At 42.7% G+C, this 18,722-nt stretch overlaps 3 protein-coding genes across 4 annotated transcripts; all 3 read right to left on the bottom strand.

Annotated features, from left to right (window-relative positions):
• Positions 1–2,946: 2,946 nt before the first annotated feature.
• LOC115359749 (bcl-2-like protein 1) lies at positions 2,947–6,516 on the bottom strand. Of its 2 annotated transcripts, none has more exons than XM_030052370.1 (3): positions 6,366–6,516; positions 4,462–5,115; positions 2,947–3,698 (listed from the first exon to the last, which is right to left on the bottom strand). In XM_030052370.1, the coding sequence occupies exons 2-3, from the start codon at positions 4,984–4,986 to the stop codon at positions 3,555–3,557; spliced, it is 669 nt and encodes a 222-aa protein (XP_029908230.1). In that variant the 5' UTR covers positions 4,987–5,115; positions 6,366–6,516; the 3' UTR covers positions 2,947–3,554. The 2 variants fall into 2 exon arrangements, with proteins under 2 accessions (XP_029908230.1, XP_029908231.1); XM_030052371.1 differs by lacking the exon at positions 6,366–6,516 and adding an exon at positions 6,157–6,301.
• A 517-nt stretch (positions 6,517–7,033) lies between these two features.
• adnpa (activity-dependent neuroprotector homeobox a) lies at positions 7,034–13,102 on the bottom strand. Its single transcript, XM_030051877.1, has 4 exons — positions 12,684–13,102; positions 11,400–11,512; positions 10,052–10,144; positions 7,034–9,938 (listed from the first exon to the last, which is right to left on the bottom strand). The coding sequence occupies exons 2-4, from the start codon at positions 11,505–11,507 to the stop codon at positions 7,596–7,598; spliced, it is 2,544 nt and encodes an 847-aa protein (XP_029907737.1). The 5' UTR covers positions 11,508–11,512; positions 12,684–13,102; the 3' UTR covers positions 7,034–7,595.
• Positions 13,103–13,885: 783 nt separating this feature from the next.
• Positions 13,886–18,156, bottom strand: LOC115359818 (DEP domain-containing mTOR-interacting protein). Its single transcript, XM_030052462.1, has 9 exons — positions 18,038–18,156; positions 17,625–17,803; positions 17,347–17,470; positions 16,856–17,034; positions 16,449–16,661; positions 16,214–16,354; positions 16,029–16,099; positions 14,154–14,258; positions 13,886–14,026 (listed from the first exon to the last, which is right to left on the bottom strand). Exons 1-9 carry the CDS (start codon positions 18,118–18,120, stop codon positions 13,886–13,888), a joined length of 1,236 nt encoding a protein of 411 aa, XP_029908322.1. The 5' UTR covers positions 18,121–18,156.
• Between the last annotated feature and the right edge of the window lie 566 nt (positions 18,157–18,722).

Genomic DNA, 18,722 nt, shown 5'->3' with positions numbered 1-18,722 from the left:
CTTTTCAAAATGTGAAAATGTGTTTTGGCTTCATACAAGATCTGTTTTTATATTTGCCAAATTGCTATTTAGTATATACCCTGAGACTATACAGAGAAAAATAATAAAATGTGTGGCATTCAGTTAGAGTCACGGGAGCTGTTTTTTTTTTTTTTTAATGTGCACATGATATTTGAATTCTCAGCTCATTTGAAGCTGCCGGTGTGGAGGCTCCTCTGTTGTGGCATTGTACTCCCTTGCTCAGGTATAATGCTCTCTTTGTAAAGACAGCACTCAACTTGACAGTGGAATGGTATTGGTCTCACCGGGTATGCAAATTCTCCATTTCACAGAGGTGACTAAACATTCAACTAAAGTGCAGCACTTGTGCTTGGTTCCATATTTAGAGCGACATTGTCAGTTGATGAAAAAAGTTGGCTTGAAGTATGCACGCACACACACACACAGACACACACACACACACACACACACACACACAAGGCAATGTTTGTATTTAAGTTCTTTGTATCGCTGTATCGGGACAACAAACACAACGTTATTAGTCATCACGAGGCGTATGCTCATAAAGGGGATTTTTCATGCATAACATCACCCACTTTCATGGCATGCTTGGCTAGAAAGGTCAGAGGCTTCACCAAACTTGCTTAGTAATGATGAATGATGTTTCAAAAGGAGATCAAGGCCTTTTTATTCCCTCTCAGTGTGGCAAAATAAAGATCCAAGAGAGCCGAGGACTCAGTAAGTAGTGGTGGGAAGCTGGAGAGATTGTTACAGAGACCTAAACACCTTAATGAGAGCTATATTTAATATTTATTTGATATTTACAGGGAAATCTTCTCCTGAGAATATTGGAGCTGTATGATCGATGTATCAAAACGTCTTTGTCATTTAGATATTTGTGATCAGCGCAAACGGGGCTATTGTGATTGTTTATATGCAGGTGATCCCACACGGCTGCTGCTAGATATAACTACATTGCATTTTTCAAGGCGGCTTGAATCAGGCTGGACTAAATCAGAATCAAACCCCTGGTGATCTTTTAGTCACTAATAATCAGCAAAATCCAAAACTGAACTCTTAACGTTTGTTTCAGCTGACGTTTTAATGACTGACATGAAAGCAAAGGAATACACTATTTTACAGCCAATGCCATTTCTTTTGATTGCAAACTGTGACGCTATAAAGCAGTTTTGTGTGTGTGTGTGTGTATGTGTGTTAATGTTGAGGAGCAGGGCTGGGGTTGCTCACTTAGGACTGTGGGATGACTGATAAGTTATCACGGAGGCCACAGACCCCAAACCATCCACCTGCTGCTGGCATCGCCACTCTCACACTCCCTGTCAGTTACTGACTGAGGGGCACCATGTACAGTTCAGGTACTTAGACTTTACACGCTACACTTCAAGGTCTTGTAACTCTTGCGAGAGATACGTTAAACTAATAAACGTAACATTATCATCTTTTGGAGGCAAATAAAGCGCCGGGTCTATTTGTTTTTCAGGCAGATTTTGCAAAGTTTGGGTCAAATTCTGTGAAGCTTCATAACGTCCGGATGCTCACAGGTGGACTCACCCGAGCAGACCTCTGTAAATAATCACATGTTCTGCAGAGTGTTTTCATACGCATGAATGAGGAGTTCAGGGAGAAACAGCACTTTCATTTATGCAATATTTAGTTTCAGCTTAGTGAGCACAGCCCTGTGAACATCTGGGCACGCCACCCACTCATGACATGGCACAACACACACAGAAACTCGCTCTCACACTTCTGAGTGACAAACCAACTGTGAAGCACAGATGCTGACTACAATATCCTCTGATCCAACACCGAAAAAAAAAAAAAATACGAAAATGTTTTTATAATTCCTTTCGTAGCGCAGCAATTTCATTAGTAGTCAGCAAATGTTATGCTCATCCATCTGATTCCCCAAGGCCCCGGGAATTTAATGTGAAATGCCGTGTGAAATCACAGAATGAGATTAGGGGTTTTCTTGCACAATGCGTTTACCATATCTGTTGCATGTTTACCCTAAGTCACACTAAAGCAGAGAAACCCCAAAAAAATAAGGTCATGCTTTGCTCTCTTCAAAGACAGAGGGGACCCAGAAAAAGAGGCGTGAGATATAAATATTTGAAAACACCATGTGATGTAATTTTTGTTAAGATTGCTTGAGCAGTGTGACTCCATAATTTATTCTCTTTTCCTTGACTGGCTTTATCTGCTGCCGCTGCCAGCTATGCTCTGGGGAAATGGCGACAAATGACGGGGATAGATTAGCAACCACAGGCCTGCTCCAGCTCAGTTGCAAGGCCATCCGTTGGTGGCCGTCTTTCTCCTATTCATTTCTCTCTCTCTCTCTCTCTTTCTCTTTTTCCCCATTTGCCATATTACTCTCAGGAGTCTTAAATGCTTTTAGGTGAATTAGACCTTCTAATTTATGAGGGCCATTTGATAATCAGCTGTTTCCTCTGTGACTGCTTGGGGGACAACTTGTGAGGACAAAAAAATGTTTTCAGTGTATTTTCTATTTCAAAGAGCAGCGTCCTTGAGGGATAAAGAGAAGTGTTTGTGAAGTACAGAGTAGCTTCAACAAAACAACACATCCATACGGTGTGGCTCGCTCCACAACAGGCAGGAAATGATAGCACTTGCAGTTAGTGTTGCTTGATGTATTGCAAGCCTTTACAATCCGGAGTGTGCGACACACAAGCACCCCCTGATGGGTAAACACCAGACTGCAGCACGAGTCAACAAGTGTTAATCCAGCTGAGTGTGTGTGGGATCCCTGCGCACACAGCAGTCTCAAACTACATGCATGTGTGTCCATTTCACATTATCTGTATCAATAAACTCAAGAATTACAGTATTAAAAATGATCAGTGGAGACTTAAATATATCCTGTGTATTGTACATCAATTTGACAACAAGCACAGCAAAGCAAAGACACACGAAAAACATAAATATATTTATTTTTTTTGTTTGAAGCATGCCTGAAACTCCAGTACAGCCAACAAAAAAGGAGCTGAGCATTACAGAGTTTAAAAGGAAATAAAACGCATATTATCCATCAATCGTCAATTTTGAAATAACTAAAATTGGTCCTTGGATAATATGGGGAGGGTGGCTGGGGGGAGGGGACAAAGAAACAAACAAACAAACAAACAAACAAACAAAAATCAACGATATACAAACAAAATAAGAAAACATAGGCTGAGTCCTTCCCATTCCCTGTTAGCTTATCAGGTCCATTTAAAGCACTTCCAGTCTTGAGTGTAACACCCTTAACACAAAGAGACGACAATATGGTATTGGCTATGGTAAAAAAAACAAAAAACAAATACAAAATAAAAGACACATGATGAGCGGGGTGAGAGGTAAAACAGCTCACCAAGCTACATATGGATACTCCCACAAGCTGCCACAGCCAATCAAGAGCCTGTCAGTGCACAAGCAGACTGGGGTTTTGTAAACATTAACTATTTAGTCATATTGGTGTTTGTACAGGATGTGCAGGGGGGGTAAACAAGATGCCGCTCTTCGTCCGTCCTCGCGCCTCAGGGATGTTTCTTTGCGATGAGAGCGCCGAGCAGCACGCCTGTGAGCAGCACCACGCCAACCAGCAGCCATCTCCTTAGACTCTCCTGAGCTCTCCTCGCCTCTGCAGCGGCGTCTCGCCCGTAAATCTCAGCGAAGCGGTCCTGTGATGTGAGAGACAGAAAGAGGGACTTTGTTGGTTGTGCATGCCCAGACCTCCCTCCATCCACACCACTGCTGATTTGTGACACTGACACTGAGGCTGGGACGACATGTTTACCACCCGATTCGATACTGTCACGATACTTGGGTGCCGATCTGATATGTATTGCAAATCTGAAGTTTTGCGTTTTAAAAAATGGTCTCACTACAATGAAATGGTTTCTATGGGGGCTAACATCATCACACATGAATCAAATGTGACTCATTGAATCCACAAGAGTCTCAGCTTTCCAGCTTTTGCAAGTCCAGGACTGTTTAGACCCCAGTATGCATAAATACACCATTTTACAGCAGGCAAAAATAACACATTTGTGCTGCATGCAAAAAAAAAAAAAAAAAAAAAAAAAATCCTGCATGGTTTGTGCCCCAAACTGCATGGGATTAGCATACAATGGGCATGTCTGCAAAGGGAAGACCCATCAGTACCCAAGGAACCCATTTTCATTCAGACATCTTGAAGTCAGGGGCCAAGGGACCCTCTTAAAAGTGGCCATGCTAGTTTTTCCCTCAACAAAATTAGGCCTAACTCTAGAGCGATATTTTGTCCCATTGCTGACAACCTAGAATGACATGTTTGGTACCCACAGATTAAGTAATAATAATAAAAAAAAGAGTTGCAATACTTAATTGAATTGATTTCTTTTCCCCACCCCTAAATGATGCCATAAAAACTGCATCTTTTGGTTGATTCCTGTGCCTGCTTACCCAGCCTCCTTCCCTCTGGATCCATGGCTCAATGTGGTTATCAAGGTACGTGGTCATCCAGTCTGCAATGCGGGGCACCAGCTGGTTCATATCCCTCTCCACACACTCCACACAGAGGGCGCCCCCGAAGGCAAACAGGCCCACCACCCGCCCCCAGTTGACTCCGTTCCGAAACACCTCGTCCATTACGCTCTCAAAGCTGTGGTAGGCTGTGGCGGGGGTGATGTGGAGCTGGGAGGAGAGGCTGCTGAACGCCTGCGTGTAGCGCAGTTCAAACTCATCCGCCGATTCCTGAAGCGCAGCCTTAACGACCTCTATGCCGCCGTACGGAGGCGACGGCGTCCCCGGCTGGCCGGCGCCGGTCCTGCTGTTGGCCAGTGAGCCATTAGAGATGACGGCGTCGGCGTCGTCTCCCTCAGTCCTTTCGCTGGCCTCCTCCAGCCCCAGCTGACAAGTGGGATAGTTCCTCTGAGACAGTTTATAGTTTATAAAGAAAACCACCAGTTCTCTGTTACTGTATGACATAATTCCCTCTCTGTAAACCTCCAACACACAGCCAGAGCCAGCCTAGACAGACCTCATGGTTTCTCCTGCCACGCCCCACGGTGTGTCAGATGGCACATTTGAGGTTTCCTTGCAGCTGGAAATAGCAACCTGGAAAACCAAGTAAGAAAACAGTCACATGAATTCTGCTCAAGACAGCTGAGGGGAATATTAACACATTTTAACAAGCACGGCAATGAGCTCATAATTTAACCTGGGACGTTTCACACCCAGATGGTTTTTCAGCCATGAAGACCGCAGTGCCCCCGGTGCTGTTTAACCCATGATTTGCATTTCAAATTGAAACACACATTAAAAAAAAAAAAAAAAAAAAAAAAAAAAAGCAAACAAACAAAAAACAAATGATCACCTGCAGTGTCTGAATTGGGGTCAGTTTAGCTCAGATGGGACATAAGGTGAAAATAAAAAGCAACTAACATTTTTTTTTTTTTTTAAACCAATCAATTTGGGTCAATCCCAGTCATTTAAACCTCCAGAAAACTATTATAATAAAAATTGTTTATGTGTCTGTGGCTTTATGTGTCTTGTTGACGACCTAAATAAATCTCCACCAATCATCCCTCTTATACATCATCATGAAGCTTCTTAAAGTTTATAAATTGCGTTTTATTGTTCCTCAGTGACATCCAAAACTACTAAAATAGACCTGTGTAAAACATCTGTATATCTTATATGTTTTATACAGCTAAATAAATGTATTTAGAGGCGTTAAACACTGATTGACCAGAAAGGACAACAGGAGAGTTTACAGAAAAGTTGTGCAACATGCATATAAATGATATAAAAATGCAATCATTAAGTTGAAAGGCGTGTGTTGATGAGCTGGGCTCGTCGTGCAGCAGGCAGCAGCAGCAGCAGCAGTATAAAGCCATGTGGCAGACTGACGCACGTATAAACACTTCACACATGATTTACACCAACACTCACACTGGCGACTGCAACTTTGGTCCACATCAAGTTGACCACCACCATCATCATCATCATCACATACCCAGTCACGTTAGCATGCAAGCTACCTAGCCAGCTAAGCCTTAAATTCAACAGCACCGTCACACACGAGTCCGGTGCAAAAAATAAATAAATAAATAAAAAATCGTGCAGAAGGTGTGTGATGCACGTCTCGGTTCCCACCTGTTCCCCTCCGGACACCGACGTGGCCCGCGGATCCTGTTTATTCCAGCGACATATGCTAACGAGCTGCTCTCATTTACACACTAACCTCACACACACACACACACACACACACACAGGAGCCGATCAGAAACAACTACCGCTGCACACTGTATCCCTGCTCACGTTCTGACATCATCATCATCATCCTCACTGACAGTTATACTTACAACTGCAAGGAGGGGGAATGGTCCTTCCAGCGCGCGGCTACGGGGTGACTGGGAGACGTGTAGTTGTGTATACAATCACACACGATATGAACATTTTTGCAGCTGCAGACTCCATGGCCTGGACAGTGATGCACGCTGGCGATTGGCCAACTTTGCTACTGTACAACCGGAAGTCCCGCCTCCCTCTTGTTAGCTGCACCAATAGGATGGAAGGCAAGACGGAAGTCGGGTTGCCAAATGTGAGAGTAAAATCATCTAGTGTGTAGAATGTATGTAAATTCAAAGCATTGACCGAGTAATTTAATAATAAGTGAGGAAGGGTTAACTTTTCCATCCAGTTAGCGGTTGTAATTGAGGCAACTTTCACTTTTGCAAATACAAACTCTTGCATGTGCTTCTGCATTTTTCTTTTAGACTTATATGACCTGCACAACTACACAAAAGAATAGGCTGTGAATTTACCCTTAGTCAGTTATGTGCCTAATTATAAAGAGCATTACACAGACTTCCCTTAAAAAACTGTCTGTTTGTCTCCTATCAATTTTATTGCAGCTTAAATCCCGTTTACGCCCTCCTATTTTATGGTGCATGCCTGTGCAGGAAAGGGGGGAAACTTGCCAATAAAGACAACAAACACCATCATCAGTAGTCTATCGACTGGTATTAGGTTGAAGGGAAATAAAAGTGTGCTCTTTTATTAAACAAACTTGTTTATTAAAACAACGTGTACATAGGCAATTAGCATATCCTACGCTTTCTAAATGTGAAATGACTATATAACACAGTTCCGTCTCACAGTCGAGAATAAAAGTCAATATGAAAGTGGAGAAATTGTCATCTTCATGTCGCAAATCATTGTGACTGTTAACCAATAAGTAACACAGATTGTATGCGTAAACTAACAAAGTACAATGGCTAAAGTATATACAGTGTCACAAATGATATCAATTACAGAAGCCATACACTTTTGCACTATAATATAGCTTGATTTCTCTTTTTTTTCCCTTTCAACACTGGAATTGAGGTCAATATATGGAATTACAGTATTTTAGTGAACCATGCCGTTAGACCAAATGTTCTGTGATTTTTTTTAATTGCCCACAGTCCCATTAACTCTGTTCCTCTCTTTCTGTCCCATCTGCCAACAATAAGGATCTTCAAAGGCTCTGATTTCATTGCTCCTTTAAAACTGAACATTTCTTAACCAAGGCACACCGCTAAGCAGGGGCACTAACAGAAAGCCATCCAGCCATCTGCTTTCCCATCCTGCAAACTGCTCTCCTCCATTCTTGTCGGCCCATCCGTGTTCACGGAGGAAGCCTGCTGTGTCAGTTTCGGCTCTTGGGATCGCGCTTCCTCATGTTTGTCGACATTTCCGTTCTCAGTACAGCCCTCCTCTTGCTCCGTTTCACTGTCTGAGTCAATAGATATGGTCTCTGTGTATGTACTGAGTTTCAGCGTGCAGTTAAGTGTCTCACATTGTTTATTTTGGTCTGTGGTTGGGGTGCCAGACTTGAGGCCACCAGTGCCGGATCTCCCCGCTGAGGTACCAGTTAACTTACTGTCCACAAAGTTCATGTCATGCTTCAGTTTTTTGAGAGCCTGCATGTCAAAGCCAAGCAGCACAGAGACTTTCTTAGTCTCACATTCTCTCTCACAAATCCTACGCTTGTTTGCAAAATGGCTGGCAATGTCCGATTTCCACAGCCACAGACTCGCGGACAGCTTCTCCTCCTCCTGAGAAGAAAGGTATGGCCGCTTGTTGAAGTAGGCGGTGAGGAACGCCTTTCGGGCCTCGTACGTCTTGTGCTCGTAGCTTCTAGGATCCAGAGCAAGATCAGATTCACCCTGGTTCCCCACAGTGGTAGATGAAATCTTTGACTCCTTGTTCATTTTCATCCTCTTGGGATTGGACATGGTCTGCGTGGGTAGCTGCCGCTTGAGGAAGCCGGCGCCGGAGGAGTTCAGAGTCAAGGCGGACTTGATGCCTTGGCCTGCCTGGGACCTGCCCACAGCCCTGCACTGCACGAGATGCAGCGTGATCGTGGAGGCCACCATGTTGCTCGTGTACACCCCCAAGCAGTGAATGCACTTGTATGTCATCTTTTTCTCAACGGGGTGCATCGTTTGGAGCACCTGGTGCCGCTCCCTTAAATGCAGAGCTAGAGCGTCTGAGATGGGACCTTTGAGGATAGTGAAACACAGCGGACAAAGAGTTTTCCCAACTTCACTCTTGCCAGACAGAGACGCTGAGGGCAAACTTCTAGTAGGTGGATCGTTCTTCTTCTCGATTATTTTGGGAGCTGTTACTTTGACCGAAGGTGGGAGGCTATTGTGCGCGGGTGCAGACTGATCTTGACCATTGACAGATTCTTTCATGTTAAAGGTGATAACAACGAGCTGTATGTTATTGGATTTATCTTGTTTGATGGTGAGATCAAAGGTTAGCGGGGACGTACCAGGAGGACCGACAAAGTCATCTGGGTGAGCTTGCCCCACATGCTCTATCATTTTCTCTACATTGTGGAAGGCAGAGTGACACTGTGGACAGGTAAGTCCATGGATTAACATGTGATTAAGTAGTGTATCACTGGGCAAATAGCGGTTGCAAAGCAAACACTTGCTGGTGAAATTGTGAATCTTCATGATATACTTAGCCATTGCCCATACTTTCTTTGCCTTATGAGCCTTTTCAAAGTGTGTACTATAGAGGTTTTCAGGAAAAAGCTCATTGCAAACAGTGCATATCTTCCACTTCTGTGTTTGAGCTGTGTTTACGCCCATTGATGCACTTTCGGCCAAAGTGTTGCTGCCAGGAGCCGTGACACGCACCTGATGGCCGGGAATGGCGGACTGGTTTTTGAGCACAGTGGCCACCTGCTTTAAGTGGCCGCCCACCGCGTGGCCTAGAGGCTCGGGTGTAAGGGTGCGGCCTCTGCTCATCATCAGAGAGGGCTTCTGTGAGACCCCTGGGTAGGTCTGAGACCTGGACACCATAACATTGGCATGTCCAATCATGGTTGTTACTTGAGCCCCAATCCGCTCGTGATACTCGACAACATGCTGCACTAGTGCTTCGTAACTTCGTGTTGTAAACTGGCAGCGTTTACAGAGGATGTTGTTGCCATTGACAGAATTAGCACCATTTTTGACTGATGACTCAGACACCATCCCGAGATAGGGCGAGACAACATGCTGAAAATGTTCCCTGTAGATGTGTCTTCTCACAACGTTGTAGAGAGGGTCTCGGTACGTGCATTTTTTGCAAAAGTACATTGCTCTTTCTACATTATCTCCCTGTCTGGCTCTATCAAGCAACGCTTTGTCCTTCTGTCCCACCGCAGCTCCCTGGAAGGTCCCATAATTCTGCCGTGTGGAGCTGGGTATATGGAATATTTTAACATGCGTCTCCATAGTTCTCTTGCTTGCAGTGAAGGTACAATATGGACAGTTGAGCAGGATGCTGTTCTCAAATTTTTGTCTGTGGACATTGCGGAAGTGATTCTTGTAGCCTGAGTAGTATTTGGAAGAAAATGGACACTCTGTGCAGCAAAATGGCTTAGATCGATATTCCTAAAAGGCATAAAGGAAAAAACAAAAAGATGAAACAAGACAACGCAGATAGAAATGGCAATTTTTGAGTCATACACACTTAATGATGCATATAAAAAGGGAATGTGATTTACCTGTGGCTTCGAGTATGATGGATCCCATGAGCAAATCTCAAGGCAAAGCGTGCCCTTTACATATTGCTCATTGGGGCAAAACTCTTTGAAGTCCTGCGTAAGATAAAGGGGAAAATGGATGAAGGTAAATTGTTATTTCTGATAAATCTTCACTGACATCCACTTTAACATTTTTGACATCTACCTGTCTTTGTGAGTATTAGTCATGCGGTCTTTCCCTAGAGCAGGTCATCTCATTAATTTCAACACTATCACAGAATAAATAATCTACTACACTGCATGAATACATGACACATTTTTCAAAGCTCAAACTTAAGTGTTCAAATGATAATACAACCTTAAAATCTTCTGCTGTTCCACCTAAAATTTGTGCACAGGTTTAAAAAGACATGGACGTTTGAATTTACTGTTCATAAAACAATCCTGTCTTCAGGGAATGACCTACTTCATGGCGAAGATATAATTTCTGTTGTGGTAGTGTCTCTGCATGGGGAGCAGGTCCAAATTTAAAGGGGTGTGTTCATGTGGTATTGGATCAGAAAACGCATTTCTGACTTGGAGTATCATGACTTGTTTTTCTTGTTTGTTTCTAAAGCAAGGAGCCAAATCCATGTCATCTTTTTCCACAACATCCATGTTTGCTTAGTGTTTATCTTAAAGGATTGATTCTCCAACCATGCAGCATGTGAATGCAATCCTGTCAGTCAGCTGACTTTGAAGTCTTGGACACGAGAGCTTCCCTGCATCACGTGAACACACAAGAAAACAGCGCAGACGCTTCAAATCAGCGTGGAGATTAAACTAAGTTACCACAATGATGATGTAACCTGGACAAAAATGAACTCCAGTGCCTTGTTCACTGTGATGGATTGCCTGTCTCAAGCAAATTTCATGTATCTACAAACTGATTTTTGTAGCTTGCTGAAATGTAGAAATGGACAGTAAGCAAATGCCATCCAAACATCAGCGTTGGATGAGAAACTGTTGATAGTATTGTAAAGACTATGTTATGTATAATAAATGGGCTGAAATATGAATGAGCACCAGTATGAACCTTTTATAGTGACCAGTGGAACAGCATATTGTTTTTATTTTTGGATTGGGTTAACTTTACATTATCATTTTCTATTTGCTCTGACTATTAGATAGGACTGTGTACTGTCATATCAATAAAGCCTCACATAACTGGGGGGAAAAAGAACTGACAGTAAATCAACACTATACTTTGCTCACTGCTATGTTTTAACAGAGTCATAATAATCTTCCTTAGGTTTACTTATAAAATCGCAGCCCTGAGTTAAACTGAACTGCTGCTTCTACAACATAAGGAACATGTAAATGACTGTACCTCCACTGCCTCCTTGCAGAATTCCAGCCCAATGTCTCCAAGTGCTTTCTTCACCTGCTTCCTCGCTCTCCTTATCCGTGTAAGGTTGTTCACTGGGAGTTGATACATCTCTCCTGAAAAGCAGCACAACCACAAAAAAATATATATCATTGCTTGTTCATTCAATTTCAACTTGTCAGAACTTGCATCATAAAAGGATAAATCGTGCTATAACATAACTGATGTTTTTAAATTGATATTGCACACAATCATCTGCATCCACATTAAATACAATTAAGGACAAAGGCGCACTTCAGCAGTTCCCTCCTTGCAGCAAATCACTGTTGTTACCCTCGTTACCTTCAAACTTACTATCATTTTTTATCAACTGCGGTCAATTTAAACCACCAGAGAGTGATTATAATAAAAACTGTTACCCAAGTTTATGTCATGTACTTGACATGTCTTGTTGCCTGCCTCAAATAAAACATAACCACCTATTCCCACCCGCTCTTATACATCAAATTATGTTTTTTTCCTCCCAAATGTCACATCAACTATCAGTGATCCTGGCACAACTACAGGTGTGGTTATGTCAGCTGAGGACCCTAAAGCAGAGGAAAGTTTCTGGACTGTTAGGCTATAATTAGCATGCTATAGTTCCTCAGTGTCATCCAAAACAAAACAAATATATGCAAAATGTTGATATTGCTTATATGTTTTACACAGCCATAAATAAATAAATAAATAAATAAATAAAAGCCTGGCTCAAACTGACCCCAAAGAAAAATGGATGTGTACAAAATGTATGCAGGACATTGAAAACATACCATGTTCATTTTATGATTACTCACTTGTCTCCATTACATTATCAAAAGTCATGAAAATATGAAGCAAAGCAAAAACATGTTAATCATGTTTTTTTGGGGGTGTGTGGGGGTAAACACTGAATGGGGTGAAACTGACCCCCAAAGAGACTAGGAGGGTTAAAAGTTTACATTACAGCTCGGCTCTAGGCTCTGATTGTCACATGGGCCCCACATCTTAAACCCTGAGGTGGTAATTGCTTTTAAAAATGAGCTGAACTTTATTGCCAGGTCCTGATTTGGGATTAAAATAAATGAATCAGGCCTGCTACCTTGAGAATGAGGGGAGTGCGAAATCTGGCGAGCAGTGCGGTTAGCTGCACCGGCTAAATGTGGTTAGTGTTGCTGTGGCCACTAACTTCACCTAGCATGGAGGCTAGCGCTGCATTGCCGGGTTACATCTCCACCTTCACTAGCATGATGCACAGATTTCACTCACCTCGCAGCACACGTCTGAAGACTTAAATAGGTCGCCTAGCTAGATAAATGGCTAACAAACGCGCTAGCTAGCCAGTCGGGATGGAGCCGAGCTGGACGATGATGATGATGATGATGATGATGTGCACTCTTCCTCGGAGCCGGCGGTGATGTTCAGCTGCACGGCTAGCAAAGTAGCAGGCTAATCACAGTTGCGGCGCTGCAGCTCTCCTAGCTAACTGCAGGGACGAGAGGCGGGACAGAGTGGTGCACATTTCACCAGAACAGCGTGTAGTCCATCAGTGATGCGGTGTTATACCCGGCAACATGAGCCTCTGTGTCCTTGCGGTGGTTCCCGCACTTGTACTGGTGAGCACAGCCACCCTGCTAGCTAACGATATCTATCACAAGTAACGTTAAGTCAACACTCGATCCAAAATGGCGACGACAAAAAGACGGAAGTCAGACAGACAGCCAGCCGGGAAGGGGGGTGGCTGGGTGACTGAAGTTTCAAGTTTTTTAAAAAATATATGTATTATTATTATCATTTGATGTTGTTGTGATAATGTATTTTTGTAAGTCTTTTTTATCCCAAGTGTTAACCTTATTCTTAAATTCTTTTTTTTTTTTTTTAATGACTGATGATTATATATATATAATAATAATAATAATGATTATAATAATGATAATAATAATAATAATGATTTTATATACATATATATATATATATATATATATATGTATGTATATATATATATTCGATGATGGTTTAATAATTTTATGTTAGTTTTTACCTATTTTTGGGGGCCCCTGTCAGGCAAGGCAAAGTGCAGCGCCCCTGCACTGACATGAACTGTTTTTTAAATGTGTGATGTGACCCTGTCTTTGTGGCTGTTTTACTAATCGCTTGTCTGTCTCTTATGTTGTTGTTTATGGATTTAGTGAGCCAAACACCCGCTCATTTCCATCCTGGTGGACAATAAAAATATTTTCTCTTCTGTTACAATAGATTATAGCCCACGACAGGCCACACAGAGCTGCCCCACTCCCAAACAATACAGATTTTATTGCTGCTGCAACGTTGATAAATATTTTCTTGCAAGACTTGACGTCCTGTGCCCGTGCCCTATGAAGACATTTATTTATGTCTCATCTGACATAATGGTGATATTACATTGACAGTAAATAAATAAATAAAACTCAAGTTAAGACATGGGGACACTTTTAATGCAGGCGTGGTCTTTCCAGTGGCTCCATGACTTCTAAGACAACGATGCGCGGTCCTGTCATCACCAGCCTGGAGACGGTGCGGTAGTCCAGGTAGAGGACACACTGGCCGTTCACCTGGCACACAAACTGACGAACCTTGACGGTGTAATAACAGGAGGATAGGTTCATCTTATTTATTTATTTTTTTTAATATAATTTTCAGTTAATAACATTTATGTCCTTGAGTGTACACAGTGTTAATATGGCTGATGTAGTGAGTTACTTTGACTCCAGCTGCTGCTGCAGGGCTCCCAGGGTCCACAGCCTGGACGTAGCAGGGAGCCATGCCTCTGACGACGAAGCCCCAGCCCAAGGCGTCCCCCATCACCTGTGACAGGTCACAGAAGAGGGGCAGGTGAGAACTCTATTTGATTTATTGCTTTTACACACCAATGGTGGATCTAAGGGGTGGTATGGGGTAGCAGCCACCATCCTAAAAAAAAAAAAAAAAAAAAAAAAGACCTTGCCACCCCAGTTTTGACCAGTTTAAATTAAAATCTGTGTTTCTGGTTGGGTTTTTGTAATATCAAAACTCAGATGTCTGAATTCAAGGGAACGCAGCATGATGTTTGGAAACCTGTGAACAAATTCAAGAGGGATGAGATTTCGTGGGACTTCATGAACTGAGATACCAGGTCATAAGAATGGAAACAGGACACACATGAACTCCTACGCTCTACATACAATCAGCTGAGTTCATGCAAAGCTTACAGAGAGAGAAAGCCCAGCCAAGGCCACTGACTGCTGAGACAGAGAAAAAGAGTGCAGTGCAGCCTTTTGGACATCGGGGGCAGTGCTGAGCAGTTGCCAAACAGAGCAGAATATATGATGATCAGTAAAGCTAAATAATATAAAACGATCACTACTTTTGATTCCAAATATTTACCAGAAACGGGACTATAATTGATATTGTCACACAGCTCCGTATACATAATGAAAATAATGATGTTAACAGCATTCTTTGGGAAACCCTAAGTGATTCCATCATGCACAAGTTAAATATCAAGAAGAGGTCAGCAGTCATAAATTATTTTTCAATCCATATTCTCTTATCTATTGACATTCTGCTGTATGTGTTTGCTGAATTTTAACAAACATGCTGGCCCAGCTGACATTACTGCCGGACCCTCGCTGCGTTATTATGAAACCCACCGGAGTTATGGCCAATCACAGCGCCAGCGTATCTTGCCTACAAGTCTGGTGAGATCCATAATATTTTTTACAGACATTTTGTTGAAATGGAATTCATGGCTTATTTATATTCTACTGAACTCTTGTTGATATTTACACATATCAATTGTCATTCTGTTGAATATCTATAGAGGACTATCCAAAGAAATTGTTACCATTAATTAAGACAAGCACAGCAGCAACTCTTGGTCCTGGTTTGAACTTTTTTGAGTCCAAGGCTTTGAGCTCTCCAGGTTTTCTGAGGAGTCTGTCTCTTTCATTGAAGGGATTTCTTGTAAGGAGCTGTCGGTAATTATAATTATTGCACCTCCAATCTAAGTAAATTGAGCTAATTTATATTATGGTTGCCTGATCGATCCACCACCCCCTTAAGCCACCCTGCCAAAGCTCCATGCCACCCCTTTGCCACCCCATGAACAACTTTCTAGTCCCGCCGCTGCTGCATGCTCAGGAAAAATGAGCGGGAAAATCCGCCCTTAAACAGAATGTCTATTGTTTTGGTCTTGAGCAGTTCACTTATGAAAAGGTCCCTCCACGAGCTAGACACAAGAGAGCGTGGGCTTTCTTACTGATGCAAACAGTGAGTTGGAAGTTGTGACAAAACCCAGGGTGATTTTGGTTAAATCCTCATGAAAAAGTTAAATCTTAATGAATGAAAATTGCTTCTTGTGTATATGACAAAAAAGTAGACACAAGCTAAACACCAATTCATTGTTGAAGGAGCAGCTCCTAGTTTTGTCTCTTGACAGCATCAAGGATTAAGGCCTTTACTCTCTGATTTTTGAAAACTGATTTATTGATCATGTTCAGTTCTTTAATTCATGCTCTAAAATGCTGCTGACTGTTAATTCTGTATGTGCTGTTTGTTATAATCTGAAAGAGACCAGGCTGAATCATTACAGCTCACCGTCAACACTTTTTTGATGAAGGGTGCCCCAGGTGCCAATAGCTCCTCACATGTAAAACTTCTTGTGAGCACTGCAAAGTCAATAAAAAATATTTTATTCATCGTATTTGAAGGTTATGTTCCAAATCAGCCTCAGGCATTTTGAAACATTTGTGAAGAGACTATACAGTACGCTGCCCACTTGCCTGATTTAGGATTGCATCTCACCGGTGGGGATGATGATGACAGCTGGACAAGGGGCGTAAATGCTGCAGAGTGAAGCTGAAGGGAATTCAAGCTGCCTCGTCGCCCACTGGCAACCTGTTTCACGTTTTTACTCGAGCCCACTGTGATAAAAATGAATTGCAACACGGTAATACATAAACATACACATTTCCTTAAGCGCAAAGAAGGCAGAGAAACTTTTTATTTATTTTTTACCAGACTGGAATCCACTGTTGCCCTCCTGCGGTGGGTTCTTGCGCAGGATGAAAGGACTCTCGGGATGGCTGTCCTCGTGTGTCTGCACTGTCACCCCTTCCTTGTTGTCTCGCTCACTTTCATCTATCAACTCAGACAGGCGACGCCGGCGGCGAAAATTGATGCAGAACTGATACAGAAGCCCACTGTCAAAGAAGTTGTGCTTCTTTGACACTGATGATAGGAATGTGAAAGCACAAAGAAGAATTGGGAAACATTAGAATGGCTAGACTTGTTTAATTTATTTTTTTAGTGGAGGTGATTTCTTGCAGTCAAATTCCCAGCTGGCCACCGTTTTCTAGAGGTCACTGACTGCCAGCTCATTCCTAATACCGTATTATAAAAGGTGAAGTGATGATTCCTGTCACCATGTTGAATGATGCCATGTTCCTGCAATGCACGGCACAGCTCCAGTCCCTGGCGGCGGCTCTCTGCCTCGCCGTTCTGAAGGAGCCAGTCAATCAACTGGCAGCCGGGAAAGGAGCGCTGATATGCAACACCATGCTCCTCTCTTAGCTGCAGAATGGAGTCCTTGCCTGCTATGAGACTAAAGAAACAGACACCCAGAAAAAAAATAATATCAGACGTGCTTGTGTCAAGGCATGCAAATTACCTGGAAAGAGCATTTCATTCAACAAAAGTACCAGTATCTGTATGAGAGGAGTTTTAGTACACCAAATTGCAGGGCGGGAAATTGTAAGCCCAGGCTATTAATCATGTTCTTGTATCTGCACATGTAGTATGCAGCATATTGTGTGACTATGACTGCCATTCCCTTGAAATGTCTGGACACAATGCCTCAAGGTGAAGTGTTCCCACTCCACCAAGAGGATCCCAGGGCAAACAAAGTGTCTCTTACTGTTCATACAGTCGCTGCCCTCGCATGAAGATTTTCACCTCTGTGTTAAAGGGGAATGTGCCATCATCCTTGCGGAAACGGTACAGCAGTTTTGCATCTTTGAACACGGGGCGCTTGTCGCAGACTAAGAAAAGGTAAGGTACAGTTTCAAAAAGTGTTAAATATGGTGAGACTCGTGTCAAAGATAAAATACCCTTTTCATTGTACCATGTACCTTTTAAAGATCTTGTAAGTCATCTTTGCCCTCAGTTGGGGCTGCTTTGGTGCCTCCTACTTACCGTGGTGAACGATGTCATGGTCCATGAGGTGCTGCATGAGGCAGATAGCCGTGGGCCGATCAGGAGCTTCCTTGTGGCTCACGAGCCAGTCTATCAACTCTTGGGCCACGAAGCAGTTAGGATATGTGCGCAAGTGGTACCGTCGCTCCTTGATCAACTTCCCATCGTGAAGCCTCAGCCTGGAGTGAAGTGAAAATGGAAACTTTAAATCTAACCTAATCCTGACCTAACCTAACTTTAAAGCAGAACATTAGTTTAACCATATTTCATCTTTCTGTGTCTTATATGAGATGTCTTGAGCCAACCTTAACAGAGTACATTTTGTAAACCTGGTGACTCTATAGATTCATCATCTATTGTGAAATCCATCCTTGCCCACCTCAGCCCAGCCCCTGTCCTCCCTCTCTCGATACCTGAGTTGCTCTCCAGCAATCATAACTTCAGCTTTATGTTGTCTGGCCATGGTTTTCCTCCTACAGCTGCTTGTTCGTTCCATTCTTGCAGTCTGCCATTTGACTGGTAAGTTAGCAAAGTTGACTCCTCTTTATGGTCTTTAATGTTTACCAAATATCCAATGACACCCAGAACCGTATTGCCATGTGGGATCGATGTTGTGTATACAGAGACAAAGAGAGGCAGAGACAGACAAGTTAGAGACTAAAACACGCCCTTCATTAGGCTACTATACCTATAGCTACTGCATTTACTTAAGTCATTATATAAGGACTTTGCCCATTAATGCACATATTAGTTCAGGTTTTCTGTCTCTATTATTTCCTGAACTTGTCTTTTTCCTGTATTCTGACAATATGACATGGCACAATGTGATTTTCAATAATCAAATGTGGAAAAAAAAGTGGAAGTGTGATGTGTAATCTCAGAGCCCATATTCACATTCACAAGATGATTCTGGGTATCTTTAGGAGGTTACAAACACCTCGCACAGTTTCTGGCCTGTTTGCATCTGGTGACCCTGTCTCAAGTCACAGTTTTATGACCTAGCTTATTCAGAGATCAGGAAAGGGGTTCTTCCTAACATAATGGAGACACTGTATTATATTTGAAGAAACCCATCCCTGCTGCTTCCAGTTGTGGAGA

The sequence above is a fragment of the Myripristis murdjan genome, chromosome 5 (assembly GCF_902150065.1).
Source record: "Myripristis murdjan chromosome 5, fMyrMur1.1, whole genome shotgun sequence".
NCBI lineage: Eukaryota > Metazoa > Chordata > Actinopteri > Holocentriformes > Holocentridae > Myripristis > Myripristis murdjan.
The sequence above is the reverse complement of the archived record's forward strand: the minus strand, read 5'-3'. Positions and strand labels throughout refer to the sequence as shown.